This window comes from Peromyscus leucopus, chromosome 1 (genome assembly GCF_004664715.2).
Source record: "Peromyscus leucopus breed LL Stock chromosome 1, UCI_PerLeu_2.1, whole genome shotgun sequence".
Taxonomy (NCBI): domain Eukaryota; kingdom Metazoa; phylum Chordata; class Mammalia; order Rodentia; family Cricetidae; genus Peromyscus; species Peromyscus leucopus.
In genome coordinates this window covers 94,635,892-94,654,552 of record NC_051063.1, presented here as the reverse complement: position 1 = coordinate 94,654,552, position 18,661 = coordinate 94,635,892, and the positions used below count along the sequence as shown (strand labels likewise).

General features: G+C 36.8%; 1 protein-coding gene across 1 annotated transcript in view; it reads right to left on the bottom strand.

The window, feature by feature from the left end:
• The window catches only part of Sbf2 (SET binding factor 2), a 352,132-nt gene that overhangs the window by 202,571 nt on the left and 130,900 nt on the right, over window positions 1–18,661 (bottom strand). The window contains 1 exon segment of the mRNA XM_037211535.1: window positions 87–224. Within this exon segment, the coding sequence (XP_037067430.1) occupies window positions 87–224 (138 nt within the window).

The following is an 18,661-nucleotide window of genomic DNA, read 5'->3' as shown; positions in this document are numbered from 1 at the left end:
GCATGAGATTTTCAATTTTAAAACAAGTATGAACTTAAAAGATTCTGCAATGCTACCTGTTACCATCCATAGGGAAGTTTCTTTACCTGGAGATTGATCTCTGCCTCGTAGAAGGTTAGGCATGAGCAGTAATGTCGATCTGAGTCAATATCCGTCAGGACCACCACAAAGAATGTTGGCTGTTTCCGTTCTCTGGACAGATGCCATCCACCAGGCTGACAAAACTAAAAGGATGGGGAGGAGGGGAAAGTCACATTTTAAAATAAAAATAAAAATTTATCATTTGTTAATATATAAAAATATTAAACATAACAATGTCATTAAAACTATATAATTGAGGGGCTATGGAAATAGCTCACGGGGTAAACAATGTTTGCATCATAGACATGAAGACCAGAGCTCGAACCTTAGCATTCATATTGAAAAAGCCAAGGGTGATCATGTGTACCTGACATCTCAGCACTAGGAAGCAGACAGAAGGAGGATCATAGGAGTTCACTGACTAGCTAGTCTAAACAATTGGTGAGCTCCTAATTCAATGAGAGACTGTGATTCAAAAAATAAGATAGAGATTAATAAAGTACATGCTGTTGACCTCTGGCTTCCATAGGTGTGGGTACACACACCTGCACATGCATGTGCATATAAATGCAAGTATCACACACAAATTTATCTATTTGATATGGTATGCTACAACAGCTAATATTTTTAAAAAATCCATGTACAGATTCATAGCTATGAAAACATTCACCAAATTTTTCCATAGATATCATTCTGAGATGCCTATCCCCTTTTGGTATATGTAGGAACATAGCACCAAGGTAAAAGACTCTACCTCCAAATATTAGAATAAATCATGGTACAAGCTGGAGAGGAAGTGCAGAAAGGGATAGTGCTTGGGAAGAGGAAGGTGACCAGCAAGAGGAATGCAAAGGAAAGAGAAATGACCGACAGTATGGGGTGAATAAAGATAAAGTGAAATGATGGGTATGTATGAAATGCCACTTCTTTGTGTACTAACCAAAACATATTTTTTAAAGTCAATGAGGGATTGCAGAGATGGCTCAGTGGTTGTGTGCTTGCTGTTTACCAAACCACCAAAGTTCAGATCCCAGCACACTTGTAACAATCAAAGTATGGTCTCCCATATGCCTTTAACACCAGTGCTGCTAAAAGGAGAGGTAAGAAAGAATGCTGAGGCTTGCTAGCAAAAACACAGGTTCCAGATTCAGGGAAAGACCTTGCCTCAAAGGAATATTACAGAGAATGATGGAGGAAGGTATCCCACACCCTCCTCTAGTCTCTGCACCAACACCACATACATGTTCACATATACAAGTCTGCAATACACCGTATGTGCATATATCACACACAGTAAAAACAATAAAATGGATTCATTAAAAATTATTGTAAATTTTAATATGTGAGTAAATCATATGAATAATACTCTTGTGTAGTCCTTACAATCAATGAGCACATAGAACATTGAGCCAAGAAATCCTGAGAATCGCAGTTTTACAGCAAGTGAGTGTTAGTATGTAACTACCTTGGCTTACACTCCAGGGTAGGAGAAAGGTATAGGTGTGGTACAACCCAGAAATTTATTCAGATTCTAACAAGCTCAGAAATGTCTTTCAAAATCCTGTTACTTTCTTTCAATGAATTTTGTCTGTCAGAATTTCGTACATCATTTTTATTAGGTTTTATTTTATTCTTCGATGTTTCATAGATATGCTGAATTTTAGTCACTTTCATATATACACCCGTTTCCTCTCTCCCTCTGAAACGCTTCTTCCTAACAGCCTCATAGTCTAAACTGACTCAGAATCAGACCTGAGGTGCCTGGTATTGGTTGAAAATAATAAAGTTGCACACTCACCATCACCAGATCTACTATTACCACTTATTTGACAAACTACTCCTCTGACATAAAGCAAATCAGTTCTATGAATTAATAGCAGATACATATAGTCTCATGGGATAAAGTTCATATTCATTAGGGGATTGTTAGGTTTGGGTGTAGCTGCATACCCAGGAGAATTACAGCTATTTTCACTGAATTGTAAATGAAACTAAGGTTTCAAAACAGAAAAAAACGTATTTTAGTTCTAATTTTATTAAGTATGTTTCACTTATAAAACTGAAGTTAACTGTCATAGAAGAGTTCACAAGTAACAAAGTAACCTATTTAGAGCAAGCAGACCTATTAGATAGACACTTGGATATTTTTCACTACCTGAAACTAGAAAAAGCAACTACATCCAGTTTTCCCAATTTTTTATACATACAGAGAATATAAGAATTTAACAGAAGGACAAGGTTCATGGTGTATTTGAACTAAACTGAATGGTCTTCCAGAGATGGCATACTAAGATCTTTGGATAACAGTCACATATAGCAACATCTCTGGTGAGTAGCCTTCATCAACATCTGTAAAAATCATGCTTTACTGACCTGTAGTAAAGGAAGGTATGCCATTATTAAACTAAAACATTAAATGCAACCCTTTTAAAAGTCTACAAGAGGCTGGAGAGATGGCTCGGCGGTTAAGAGCACTGACTATTCTTCCAGAGGACCCGGGTTCAATTCCCAGCACCCACATGGCGGCTAACAACTGTCTGTAACTCCAAGATCTCATACTCTCACACAGACATATATGCAGGCAAACCACCAATGCAAAAAAGAAAGAAAAATAAAGAATGTAAAATAAAAAAAAAAAAAAGCTGGGCGGTGGTGGCTCACGCCTTTCATACCAGCACTTGGAAGGCAGAGGCAAGTGGACCTCTAATGAGTCTGAGGTCAGCCTGGTCTACAGAGTGAGTTCCAGGACAGCCAAAACTACACTGAGAAACCCAGTCTCAAAAAAAAAAAAAAAAAAAAAAAAAAAAAAAAAAAAAAAAAAAAAAAAAAACACGAAATATCCAAAAGGAGAAGACTGTAAGACTTCCTTAGTTACTCAAATAGCCCCATTTCCCTAGTTTACACCACAACAGGAATTTGGGGATTAAAAGGTACTAACCTTAAAATTCGGAGAAATTCCAAGGATCATTTACAATTAGGTAAGTATTTCTTCATAATTCTATTTAATGTAACCAGAGCTAAGAAAACAATAGCACTTCAGATAGCTTTACTAAGCTTTTTATTAAAAGCTTGTCAATAGCTACCTAAATACTGGTTACATATGAGATTCTTATTTCGAATATAAAATTATAACTACACACAGGAATTATTTTAAAGTATGCATTGGAAAATAACATCAGACTCAAACTTTACAGGAAAATTTGAATCTATATTCTCACATGAAATACATGAGTACATAAATATACAGTTAATAAAGTTTATAAAACTAAGTGTATAAAATGATGTTTCAAAGCATGAAAATAAACAGCTTTAAGCTATGATTAGAAAGGCATGTTTACCGTATCACAGAGAAGCAGTAACAGGATTTGGGGATCGAGATATGACCCATATCTAATATCTAATGAGAAGTTATTTATTTCCCTTAGGATGTGGATTTGAAAAGCAATAATGCTAACTGGCTTAGTCATTTCTATTCTTCACAAAGTATGCTGATGAACCAATAAACAAGGAGAGAGTAGACATTACAATTCTTAAACCTAGGCTCCAGTCACATTTCTGACAGGAATGTGAGAGAATATTTAGACAGCTGGGAACAGGGTAGTCACTAAAAGACAATGAACAGAATGATAAGCATTAAACAAATAGAAGAAATCCAGGGTTTTATGTTCCCTAGTGTCTTTACTGGCAAACAGGAGAGACACTTGCTATCACAGGTGCAAACATAAAATGCTTAACTGACTGACAACATTGAGACATATTTTGCCACCTTCAAATAACTGAGAAAGCATATATATCTGGAACTACATTATCAATGAACATATCATATAAACTGATCAACCCCCCCAAAAAAAACACTGCATTTTGTCACACACATACATGGGTAGATGCAATAAAATATGTCTCTTAACATTGTCCTCCTGTCTTGACCTCATCATTTCATACAAATCAGATCCATGAAAATGTTACAGTGTATCTGGGAATACCCAAGCAGGGGATTCTTTGTTAATCTAAAGTTTCTTTGAGACCTTGGCATAGCTTTGGAACTGGTACTCAAGGGTGCAAAGTCACGAATGCTCTGTGCTCAGTACCCTGGGATTCTGCATGGCGATACATTATAAACACTAACTTTGTTTCATTACCCAAACATTAGAAGTAGGTCATGTCCAGTAAAACAGTCCAGCTATCCACAAACTAAAGTATAAATATAGAAGACCTCATATTTGTAAAAACACTATGCATAAAAAAGGACATGAAGATGGGAGTAGGACATTTTATAGGGAGTTCCAGAGGGAGCGGGGGTAGTCATATTGGTGCCATAAACATGCATGTATATAAAGTAAAGCTAATCTTTTTTGATAAATTAATGGTGCCTAATAATGTATTAAAGAGCTATTAAAATAAAGAGTTGAAAAACAGAGACTTAACATCTGTAAAAACACTGACTAACCATAACTCATAAACCTTAGTTTACAATGAAACTAAGGCTAAGGGATGCTAAGATCATATGGCCAGCTTGTGATAGCGTTGAAGCTAGAGGTCAACTCTATAGTCTGTAGGAACTGCATTCTTTCACTGATAGCTTACTGTAAATCCTTTAGAGATATTATTTTGTGATCATATAAACTCATATCAGGAAAAAATAAAATGAAGTAAACATAACAGACCACATTTGTAGCCACCCATCTTTAGCAGAGTAAATGGATATGTATTTTTTCTCTCTCTCTCTCTCTCTCTCTCTCTCTCTCTCTCTCTCTCTCTCTCTCTCTCTCTCTTTTCTTCCCTTCTTTCAAGATAAAATGAGACTTATCTGTCATATACACAGCTATCAACCCCCTTTTTCTTCATTTTCAGTAACATGTACATGTTCCTGTACACGACTTGGTGTTTATCAGATAAAACCTTGCTTATAGAGCTCATGTGACATCCAACTTGCAACCCTCCTGCATCTACTGAGATTACAGGCATGCACCACTGAGCTCAGCAACACAATTATATTCATTCATTCATTCATTCATTCATTTATTTAGGTTTTTTCATGACAGGGTTTCTCTGTGTAGCTACTCACTTGGTAGTCCAGGCTAGCCTCGAACTCACAGAGATCAACCTGGCTCTGCCTCCCGAGTGCTGGGATTAAAGGCATGCACCACCACTGCCTGGCAACACAATTATTTTTAATAACAATAATGACACTGCAGGTATACAGATACTTTGGCTGAAATTTAACTCACTCCCTATTGTTGATGTTTAGGAGGTTTACCCTTTTATTATAACTAATGCTGAAGTACACACAATATTATAGAAATCTTTGCAGATATTTTTCAATATTCTCTTATGGAACTATAACATTTTGTAGAGTATGTATAATTAAGCACAAAAAGTTTAATTACCCTTGAGTTCCGTTTTTAAGGTTGTGCAACCTCAAGAATATTTTTCTGTGGCATATTTCTAAGGAAAATTTTACAAGTGATTTTTTAAAAAGAACTATTCTTACAGAGCTAAAGAGATGGTTCAGTGGTTAGGAGCTTTGCTACTCTTTCAGAAGACCCAGGTCTAGTTTCTAGCATCCACGTGGTGATTCACAAACATCCGTAACTCCAGTTCCAGAGGAATCAGACACCCTCTTCTGGCCCTGGCCCTGCACACAGTGGTGTATATACATATATGCAGGTACAAAACACTTATACACATAAAATAAAGCTTAAAGTCTTTTTTAAAAATTAAATAAGTATTATGAACTACAAACCAAAGAAAAATTGATTTGCTAAATAGACTAACAAAAAAAATTAAGAGACTAAATCTATGCCAGAGAAGGGTTAGACACATATTCTATTCCTTGTATATATTTTTTCCAAGTTCAGAGAAAATATAGCAAACAGTTTCAAAGAGTAGCCAACTTTAGAGTTTGAGAAACTCAAATCTTTTATTATAAAATAACAGGTGTCACAAACATGCCCAATTTCAGCAAGGACCTTTTGATAAAGCATATTTTACAGGGACTACCCAAAACTCTTTGATTAAAATGAAACTTATTTTAAGTGAGTAAACCTATATTGCTCTTAACTTTAAAAAAGTACAGTTAGATTATGTTACTTAATAAACAATATAATATTGTATTGTATTCATCATGTATAAAATAATGATTATCTGCCTAAATTATATGAACAAATTGACTGAACATGGAATTCATATGATTAAGCTGGCATACAGAAAAACATGAAAATAACTAATGTGAGGCCAGTAATAAGCAATTAGGAAAAAAAAGTAACATTCACAATTCAAAAACACAGGCTGAGCCAGCCTTTCTCAAGCTTTGTACAATTTGATGTTAGTTTCATGAGAATCCTACACATAAGACTTTAAATATGAAATTTTAAGAGGCAACACCAGAGAGAAAAATAAATTTTTAGAATAGCTTCTAACATTCAAGCTTTGAAACTAAACATAAAACTACCAATCAATTATAAATATGAAAGTCCAAAGTGAGTAAAATAATGGAATTAATGACTTCTAGTTAAGTGTGGCAGATGAAACCTGCTTTATATTAAGTAGAAAATAAATGGGAAAGGAGATGATAACAGGTTTAAAATGTTAATGAGATTTTGGAAAACAGAATACCATTTTACACCAGAAATTCTGGAAAACACTGGACTATAGTTAACAGTTACAAACACCACTAAATATAAAAGAAATGCCAAAGGAAATGGACAAACAAAAAAGGGGGACTTGCTATTAATAGCTTTATTGGCTTCTGGGTGAATATTGCTGCTTGCATTTATAGATACATGTATGAGAATATATTATTTATTAAATTAATTAAATAGTATTATATATTCAGGTTCAAATAGTACAATGACATTTAAAGTCTATTTAAAGTCACAACTTGTCAACATATCACAACATAAAAATATTGTGCTTTTCAGTTTTGTTTTTGAGACAGGGTTTCTCTATATATTCTGACTGTCCTGGAACTCACTCTGTAGACCATTGATCTTGAACTCACAGATATCTGCTTGCCTCTTCTTCCTGAGTGCTGGGCACAATGGGTTAGTTTTTATTTTTAACATGAAATTATTTCACATATATTACACAAACTCTATAAGATAGACTTATTAAAGCTATAGTCACTCAAAACAAAATTTTATAAATAGCTTCAATGAAACAAAGAATCATAACATCAAGACTTTGTATATTTTAAGGGAAAATTACAATTCTAAAATGTTGACATTTTACAGTCTTTTAGGACCAACAAATCTCACTTCTTGAAATGAACTTTTTTAATAGTCTGAAACACATGTGCATAATGTCTCAGAAAATAACTTTTAATAAAAATTTAAAATTAACAGTAGTTATATAAATTCCTTGGTTTTTGAGGAAATTTAAATTTTTCTTGCTTAAATGGAGGACATAAAGTGCATCCCATTTTTAATACTTCTTCCTTTCTGGTAAACTCTAAACATTGGAATTCTACTCATTTCCTGGATAACAAATAGAAAGTATGCTATCACTTGGGGCTTTTCCACTCATAATTCCATTACCATGTTCTCAAACAAAACATATCAGTATAATATTGCCAACTGACCCCTTCACAAGGAGTATACATCATATGGCCTAAGAGCTACATATGTAGGAGCTTAGTGGCAGAGCATTTTCAGTGTGTGCAAGGCCCTTGGTTCCATTCCTAGAACCACTTAAGAAGTAAAAAAGGTCTAAGCAACTGTGACCACACATAATATACAGTCATTAACAAGTCTTTATTCAGTTGCTGCTTGTAAGAGTGCCTCCTATAACAAGTGCTCAATAAAGGTCACCTTAAGAAAAAAAAAGTAGGTCTAATATATATTTACATGTATTTCCTATATTTCTCATTAAGAGGAATTAAAATTATTTGAAATATTTTAACTTTTAACTGAAAGTATTAAATTTCTTATTAAATGAAAATTAAGGAAGAATACTTTGTTTAACAAACGGCTTACAAAAAAAAAATCAGAGAAAGAGAAATACTATAGATTAAGAAATATTTAAAGCCCTCAGGAGGCAGAGGAGGGAAGATCTTTGAATTCCAGGCCAGCCTGGTCTATAGCAAATTCCAGGACAGCCAGAGCTACACAGAGAAACTTATTCTTGAAAAACAAACAAAGAACCAAAACAAAACAAAAAACAGAAAGAAGAAATATTTAAAATATTTATCTTCCAAATGCACATATTGTCATTATTTAGATGATAATTCATATAAAACCACCATGGAAAGACAGTAAAAGAGTAATATTCACAGACATACACAAACAGATATGTGAAGGTTAAATGTTTGGTAAGTACTTTGTGTTTCAGAAATACATACTGATACTGGGGTGTGGTGGCATACACATGTAATCTAAGCACTCAGGAGGTATGGACACAAGGATCATGAGTTCAAGGCCAGGAAAGTATAGGCTACATAGTGAGATCTTATCTTCCCTTCTTCTCCCTCAAAGACATACATACAGCAATACATACAGAAATATTTATAGATAAAATGATATTAAATTGAATTATCTAGAATGATTTTGAGACTTGAAGATGACAAACTCAAGATTAGCCTTGTCTACAGAAGGAGTTCCAGTCCAGCTTGGGAATTTAGTGAGATCTTGTCTCAAAGTAAGTTTCTGTTGTTGTGGTTTTCATTAAGAACATAGAAAATTAGGGGCTGAGGAGATGGCTCAGTGGGTAAGAGCACTTGTTGCTCTTTGCACAGGAACTGGGTTCAATTCCCAGCTCCCATATGGTGTGACCCACAGTGGTCTATAACTCCAGTTCCCAGGGCTTTGGCATCCTCTTCTGACACCAGGAACACACAAGGTGGGTGCGCAAACATACAAGGCAACACACACACACACACACACACACACACACACACACACACGTATAAAATAAAATAATATAATGAATTTCAAATTAATTTAAATTTAAAAAATATAAACTAAAATATCAAAACAAAGAACAGTGACTCTCTTTTTTGACTTGTGGATTGTTTGCTTTTTTTGTTTTGCTTTGTTTTAAACAGACGATTGAACCTAGGACATTACACACGTTGAACAAGTAAGTGCTCTACCATTGAACTATTAATCTAGTCTCTTAACAGAATGAAACTCCCTTACTGTAAACATTATGACAACTTATCACATGTGTTAAAAAGAGTTCATAAGGAAGGCTAAAGATGATTATCTCATGGCTTCTGCCACCAACCAACTAAGAAGTAGGTCTTCATTTGACCCCTAATTTAGACTATAGATTGGGTAAATTTTTCTAATTTCTTGAACCTCAGTTTTTCTAGAACAAAAAATATCTCTCATTTCACAGTCAGGATTAAGTAATATGCATGTAAATGATTAGCACAGTGCCCAGTGCTGAAATAGTAAATATGCTATAGAGCTGACCAATCACAGCAGTGGTATTCAAGTTTACATGTAATCGGTATCATTTTCACTGTTATTTTATATTACATAAAGGAACAGGGCAGTATTGACATATGGAACCTACCAAACGTGGAGCCTGAGCCACAACCAGTTGGATAGTAGAGGGAACAGAGGAATCATTTCTCAAAGGATGACTCTGTGTGTGTGTGTGTGTGTGTGTGTGTGTGTGTGTGTGAGAGAGAGAGAGAGAGAGAGAGAGAGAGAGAGAGAGAGAGAGAGAGAGAGAGAGAGAGAGAGAATATATAAATGATGATGACCCTCATACTAAAAGTAACTGATCCAACTGGTCTATTGAGAAACTACCATGTGCCACCCTCAGTCTCTAGAATTGAAAACAGTAAGACAGATGAAGCCTTTTCCCTTCACTTTACTGTCTGGTATTTCTGGTGTTTCAATGACACATGGTTAGTAACTTAAACATAAAAATAATTCAAGAAAATATCTGGACTTAAAAATATATAAATAGTAGCTTTCTATTCTGTGGACTCAGGCAAGGGTTTATATATGGCCACATCTCTCAGAATCTGTTCTCTTCCTTGGTACCTAATAAAGAATTCACTCAGATGCAAAGTGCATAAACCTCAGAAAACACCTGCATTAAATTATCCTTCAGACACCAAAGAGCAAATAAAATCAATTTCCAAGTTCAATTTAAGCCACAGATGAGAGATATTTCATTGTAAAAATGAACTAAGCTTTGCTGTAGACGCTGACTGGCTGGAACACTGCTCAGTAGATGTCACTTCAAAACACAGGGCACTGTAGAACCTGTGATTTGGAAATGACTCAAAACATACAGCTAAAGAGAACTAATGAAATATGATTCAAGCAGTTCAAATTTGTTAGTTTTAGTTCTCATGAGCTTCATAACAATGTTTGGTATGAAATGTTAACACTGTTTTTGATAAGACCTGTCTAAACAAGATGGGTTTTATTTACCAAAACAGAAACAATGTTTTAGCTTGATTTGGGCAGTCGGATAACTTTAGAAGCTATCATCTGTCAGTCACCAGAATGTTTACTGCTTGTTTACTTAATGCAGCCCTTCTGAGAAAAGCATTTGCAGAACACTTGCTGCCTGCTAAATATTATTGTTAGAAGCAACAACCAGAGATGGCTATCTAGTTGGGCTGTTTGTCTTCATCCCTTGAAAAAAAATTAGAACAAACAGAACAAAATGTTCTACTCCAAAAGCTCAGTCTGAATGTATCTGGATGATAGCAAATGGGTGTTTCTTTGGAACTTCAGAGGTAACAACATTTGAAACAGAGCCTGGGAGAAGACACTTTTCAATGTTACATCATCAAAACTAAAACATAAGGAAGAAACTTCCATTGAAACAACATCAAAATCAGTTGTTCACAGATGAGAACGAGACTGCCACAATATAAGCATTTCTCAAGACAAACATCAGAACTCAGAGAAACCAAGATTTAATATATAACCAATGAAAAAGAAAATAAGAACCAGGTAGTCTCCAATTCCATTCACTCACTTACTGCCACATAACTCTACACTTAAAATAGTAAATTTTATGTTGTGCATATTTAAACTAAATTATGCATGTACACAGTGAAAGAATAGTCAGTGGACCCAAACCACTTACCAACAGGGGAATACACAACATTATTTAAAAATAAAAAATTGAAACTATCAGAACTGAAGTCAGGTATAGTGGCACACAACTATAATCCCAGCACTCAGAGAAAAGGAGGTAGGAAGCTAGCCAAAGGTTCAAGGACAGCCTGGTCTATACAGTAAGTTGTAGGCTAACCATGGTGACATGGTGAGACCTATTTCAAAAAAGGAAGAAAGAAAAAGAAAGACAAAGAAAAGGCACCTCAAACCATTAAAATTAGTATATTAAAATGGTCAAAAGACAATTCTCTATTACCTAAACTCTGGGAATTAGGCAGATATGCTAACCTAATGCAACTTTTCTCCTCTTGAATTCTCAGATCTAGGATCTGTGAACAAGGAACGTTGGATGCAATTCTGACACATCAGAAATGACATTTCAAAATTATTATTGTAAAATCACCAGCACACCTAAGGAGTGATATAATCATTCAATGTAATCCATTATAAAAAACAAACTGAAAGATGAAAAAGCACATGATCATCTCCTTAGATGCAGAAAGACTTTTCACAAAATCCAACACCCCTTCATAATAAAAGTCTTGGAGAGGTCAGGGATACAAGGGATATACCTGAACATAATAAAGCAGTTTACTGGAAGCCCATAGCCAACTTCAACTTAAATGGAGAAAAACTCAAAGTAATTCCAGTAAAATCAGGCACAAGACAAGGTTGTCCACTCTCTCCATACCTATTAAAAATACAGAACTTGAGGACTTAGCCAGAACAATCAGACAACTGAAAGAGATTAGGGGGAGACAAATTAAAAAGGAGAAGTCAAAGTATCTTTATTTGCAGATGATATGATAGTATGTATAAGTGACCCTAAAAAATCCACCAGGGAACTCCCTACAGCTGATAAACTCTTTCAGCAAAGTAGCTGGATACAAAATTAACTCACAAAAATCAGTAACCCTCCTATATACAAATGACAGACCAAATGAGAAAGAAATCAGGGAAACAACATCTTTCATAATAAAATATTTGATTGTGTAACTCTAACCAAGCAAGTAAAATACTTGTATGATAAAAACTTCTCAACACTGAAGAAAAAAATTGAAGAGTTCCTTCCCACCTCTGCTCCCATCCTGACCTACCCTCTCTGTCACTCCTTAAATGAACAGGCATCTAAGGTATAATAATGAAATAAAGTAAAATATAGTAAGACAAAAAAAATCACAATAGGACAAAATAAACAAAAGAAAAAGAGCCCAAGAAAAGGCACATAAAACAGATGCAGAAAAAGAAGCACACTCATTTGCACATTCAAGATTACTATAAAAACACAGAACTGGACAGGTGGGTACCAGTACAATGAGCAGGTATATGGTGGAGAAACAGGAGAGAAGGAGAAGCCAAGTGGTTCTCAAAGTGTAGAGAGAAGCAGAGCTGAAGACACAAAGGCAGTGAGGAACAAGCTGATATGGATGGCCTACACACCACCTGAGGCCATATGATGTCCAGCCTTATGGGACCAACAGTCTGTGTTGATGTCCATGGCTCATGTTGCCACCAAAGGCCATAGGGATGCCAGTGGTCTGGGCTACCACCTGAGGTCACATTAATGTCTGAGGGCCATGCTGCCACCAGGACCATACTAATCTGAGTGGCCTGTCTTGCCACCCGGGGCCATGGTGATGTCCAGCCCAAGCTGCAGCCAAGGGCCATGTCTGGGTTGGTGGCAGCTGGGGTCAGTGTAGATGTGTATGGCCCGTGTTACCACTGGGGGCCATGTGAGAGCTGGTCTTGGTGATGTGGGCACCAGAGAACTGGTCCCTCACTGTCTCAGCCGAAGTGCTGCCCTCCACCTGCCCCCAGCTGGCAGCAATGGCATAAGAGTTGGTCCTGACCCTTACCTGAGGGAGGCAGTGCCTGTGGAGGCCTGGACTGACAACTCAGCTACTATCCAGGCCCAAATCCAGGGCTTTGAGTTGGCACACCCCAACATCTATCCCATCTACAACTTGCTATAGCATGTGAAGGGACTGGTCCTGTGGAACCATAGCTGCATGATCTCCATGACTTGGAGCAACACCAGAATATCTGAGAGAAGTTTTGGTGAGGGTCCAGTACTGATGATGTACCAGAAACCAGAGGCCTTGAACCAGACCAACAACTCACTGCAGTGAACATTTGCAAGTAAAGCTGTTTGGGCCAAAGGGTATACTGCGTGACACACTGCAAGTCCCAAGGTCATTACAAGAAAGGAACATGTGATGGAAAGGTGGGGAAAGATGGAGGACTGACATGTTTTCTTTTCTTTTTTTTTTTAAAAAAAACTTTATTTTTGGGTGAAGCTATAGGGGTAGAGGATGGAGGGCAGACATGGAGGAACTGGGAAATGAGTAGGATTGGGGTGCATGATATGAAATTACCAAAGAATCAATATAAGAAATTATGTTTAAAAAAAATCAAAAACCCCACAAAACTGGAAGCCATAATATATATGTACATACATATATATATATACACACACACACATATACATACATACAGATAGATAGATAGATAGATAGATAGATAGATAGATAGATAGATAGATATGCAAGGGACCTGTAGTGTAATAAAATAAAATTAAATTATTTTAAAAAGAGAGAGAGGAAAAAAAGCCCTGACATGACATTATGAGACAAGGCACCTCCAAAGATGCCACTGAGTTCATTTTCTGTTGGCCATTTACTGCGGGGCATGAGGCCAGCTCTTAAGAGCAGTTTGTTTCTCCTGTGAGATTCACCTGGAGGAAAGTAAAAACATGCAAGTAGTTATCCATTGGAGATAGTTCATGGGTTAGAAATACAGAAATGTGTCCACTACTCCTTCCAGCTCTAGGACCTCATCTGGTGCATACCCACGCAGGCGCTGTGCACATTGCCTCAGTCTCTGTGAGTTCACATGAGCATCTATGATGCTGAGTTAGAGGGCATTTCCTTGGTGTTCTCCATCCTCTCTAGGCTCTCCATGGGGTGCCCTGAGCCCTGAGGGGAGGGATTTGATGGAGACATTCCATTTAGAGCTGAGTGAGGAAGGGCTCTCACTCTCTGCATAATGTCTGGTTGCAGGTCTCTCTGTATTTGTTCTCATCTGCTGCAGGAGGAAGCTTCTCTGATGATGGCTGAGCAAGATTCTGATCTATGTATGAGTATAGCAGAATGTCTTAGAGTCATTTTATTGCTACCTTTTTTTTTTAAGGACAGTAGTATTTGGTTTTACCCTAAGTCCCTTAGTCTCAGGTTCTTGGTCACCCAAGCAGTGTCAGGTAGTGAGTTGTTCAGTTTTCATAAGTTTATAAACTTTCTATTGTTAGTGATATTGGTTTTAATCAGAGGTGGTCTTATAGGATGCATAGTGCTATTTCAATTTTCTTATATATGTTGAGACTTGCTTGGTATCTGAGTATGTGGTCAATTTTGGAGAAAGTTCCATGAGCTGCTGAGAACGTATATTCTTTTGTGTTTGGGTAAAATGTACTGTAAATATGTTAGGTCCATAATTTATCTGAAAGTGTTACTGAATATTCCTTAAAAATTAAAATGGCATAATTGGTGACGTTCTGGGAATGGTTTTGGGAATAGGGTCTCCATATGTAGCCATGGCTGTTCTCAAACTGGGACTTTTCCTCCCTCAGCCTTTCAGGTGCTAAATTATAGCTATGTGCCATGTTGAATACTTGTGTTATTTTGTAATACTGTAAAATCTTGATGTACCATAGGAAAAAAAAGTAAATACTAATATTGTTGTCACACACAAGTTTCAAATTACATGCAGTAGGGAATATATACACAAATTAAGAAAACTTGCCAGGCAGGGGTGGCACATGCCTTTAATCCAAACACTCAGGAAGCAGAGGCAAGCATATTTCTATGAGTTCAAGGCCAGCGTGAGCTACAGAGTGAGTTCCAGGAGAGCCAGAGCTACACAGAGAAATCCTGTCTTGAAAAACCAAAACAGGAAAAAAGGTGTCTAAGCTTCTAAAAGTATTCCTTAGAATTTGTCAAAAAAAGAATTCTTGTAAATAGGACCAGTCAGATGGCTCATTGGGTAAAAACAACTCATGTGGTAGGAGAACCAGTTCTACAAGTTGTCTTCTGAACTCCATATGAACTGTAATAAATAAAAATCTTAAATTTTTTGTAAATATTTTAACTTCCTATTGAAAATTAGACATTCAATGTCTCATTTCACTTAGAAATCATTTTCAATATATAGCTATGCATTTTAAACAAACTCAGATTTCTATAATGGCTGTTTATAAGTCTCTAGGTATTGGTTGCATAAAATTTTCATATACCAAAATATATATGATATTGACATAATTACTTCCTGATTCTTCAGAGGTGAGGATGGGGTAATATTCAATAATAATAATCAATAAGGTTAGTTTTGCAATGGTATAACAGCATCTTCTTTAAGTTACTGTATTTAAATGTTGAGAATATTAAAATTTTAACAAAATAACAGAACTTAGTCTATTCCAGTACTAAAATGATTATTCTTAAAACAAGATCAGAATGTTAAATGTGTGCAGAGAATGTGAGACACCATGAAATAAACACAGTTCAACTTTTTTTTTTCTTTTTTCTTTTTTTTTTTTGGGGGGGGGTTTCAAGACAGGGTTTCTCTGTGTAGCTTTGCACCTTTCCTGGAACTCACTCTGTAGCCGAGGCTGGCCTCGAACTCAGAGATCTGCCTGGCTCTGCCTCCCGAGTGCTGGGATCAAAGGCGTGTGCCACCACCACCCGGCAACTTTTTTTTTTTAAAAAGGTGGTCAACACCTAACTTGCATTTTAAGCAAATTATGACAGGACTAAAGATTTGTACCTCAAATAAAAAGAATATCAGTTAAGTCCACAAACTTATTTTTAAAAATAACAATTGCTGTTACATCCAATCAAAGGGCACAGGATAAGAAAATTAAAGCACAAGGCATATTTGATGAGTCATATTTCATAGCAAATAAACATATGTTAAAAGTTTAATACACAAACCCTATTGGTGGAGGTGTGGGTGAGCCAGTCAGGAAGTTGTGAGCATAGAAGAGCTGCCCCCATTACTCATCTGTCATGTGGTAGCATGGGTCAGGGAGAGATGCCCCACTCCCATCACACATGGGGTAGGTGGGAGAACTGGTCCTGCCTCTAATTAGCTGCAGCATTCAGGAAAGCATTCAGTAGTCCCTATGCCATGCCTGAACAGCACAGTAGAACTGACCCTGAAGGTGTAGTTGTGATGGATCTGACCTACGGATGTGAAAGCAGGAGAACTGGCCCCACCCCTTGCTCATCTCTGCAAGGGGTGAACTAGCCAGGACAACGAAGGAGAGCTCACTCTGGTGGTGAGGACAAGGGAGAGCTGGCAGGCTGACCAACCCTGCAACCCAGGTCTAGAACCAGGGATATGTGTTGGCCTACCCCAACATCTATCCCATTTGTGATCTGCTGGAGCATTGGAAGGGACCAGTCCTGCAGACCCAAAGCTGCAACAGATGGCAACAGCAACATAGTCAAGAGGAGTTCCAGTGAGGGCCCAGCATCAACAATGTAGCAGAAACCAGAGGCTTCAAACCAGACCAATGACTCTGTGCAATGAACACTTGCAAGTAAAGATCTGTGGATAAAAGTGTTTAGTGCATGACTCATTGTGTCACACTACAGCCTCCACCATAAGATTGATTTTTTTCCTTCTCTCTTTTTCCTCTTAAGTTTTATTTTATTTGGGGGGGGGATTGCAAGAGCAGAGGGTGGATACAAAGGGATGGGATGGAGATGCATGATGTAAAAGACACAAAGACTAATTTTTTTAAAAAAGTTTAATAAACAGCTGGGCATGGTGCTGCATGTCTCAGGGAGGCAGAGGCAGGAGGATCTCTGTGAGTTTGAGGCCAGACTGGTCTATTGAGTTCCAGGACAGCCAGGACTATTACTTACACACACACACACACACACACACACACACACACACACACACTAAAAAAAAAAAAAAAAAAAAAAAAAAAAAACTGACTTGAAAAACCAAAGCCAAAACAAAGTTTAAAAACAGTTCCAAAGGCTGAGGGGCCCCCAACTGGATCAGGCCCTCTAAATAGGTGAGACAGTTGATTGGCTTGATCTGTTTGGGAGGCATCTAGGCAGGGGTACCAGGTTCTGGGCTCGTTGCATGAGATAGCTGTTTGAAACCTGGGACTTATACAGGGACGCTTGGCTCAATCTGGGAGGAGGGGACTGGACCTGCCTGAACTGAGTCTATCAGGTCGATCTCAGTCCTTGGGGGTGGCCTTGATCTGGAGGTGGTGGGAATGGGGGTGGGCTGGGGGGAAGGGGAGGTGGGCAGGAAGGGGTAGAACAAGGGAATCTGTGGCTGTTATGTAGAACTGAATAGTATTGTAAAATAAAATAAATAAAAGAAAAAAAAACAAAAAACAACAACAACAACAACAAAACAGTTCCATGAAGATTTAAGAAGACATAAATTCTTATCTCAAGAGATCATACTAACAGTCACAAAGATTGAAAATCAAGTGACTATTGTCTGATTCTAGCTTTAAAAAAAAAAAAAAAAAAAACAGTATTACACAGTTGAACAAAATGTCCTCAGTAAAAAATCTGAGAAGTAAAGTATCAGGCTAAGACCAGAGGCAAATACCTCAACAACTAAGTGTTATTTTTACTTTAAGCTACCATTGCTTAAGTAACTTTAAATAGTGAACTATTTCAAAAGTAAACTGAAATAGGTGTTATGAGTCATGTCACACTGATTCAACAACCAAGATAACCTCCCCACATATTTTAAGTATTTTAAATAAATGTTAAAATTTTTAAAACCCAGATAAATTACATTTTTTCTAAATGCCACATAACTTATCATCAAGTCTTACATATCAGCAAAAGGCTTAAAATTAAAACTATATCTTAATAAAAATGTCAGATCAGTCCAAATTTCCCATTTTTGATATGTGATATAGTGTATGAAGAAAATAAAACATTTTCCTATCTTCAGTTGTTGAACTAGATTGTCTTTATAAGGTTCTGATTTTACAAAAAAAAAAAAAGCAATGACATAAGGAAAAAGTTCTTAGCTATAGCCATTACTTTATCAAGAGCCAGCTATTTAAATCTAAATCACTGGTTATTTTTCCCACAAGGCATTTCCAAACACTGTTATTACATTATTTCTCACAAGCCTGTGATACTCAGAGGAAAGTGGAACTGTTCAAGGCTGGGAACAAAGCATCCACAGCAGTACATACAAAGCAAGTCATGCAAAGTCCTGCCTTCCTGTTCACATGGAAAGGAAGCTTGACAGTGCATCATCCACAGGAAGGCTGAGCTTCTGAATCACCTAGCAATTATTGTAAACTTTCTAAAACTGTTACTATCTTTTTAATAATAATTATTATTATTAGCAAGGGCGGAGCTTGGGCAAGCCCATGTGGAGATCAGAGGAAATCTTTGGAAGCCAGCTATTTCCCCTAATCATGAGACCCACAGATCAAA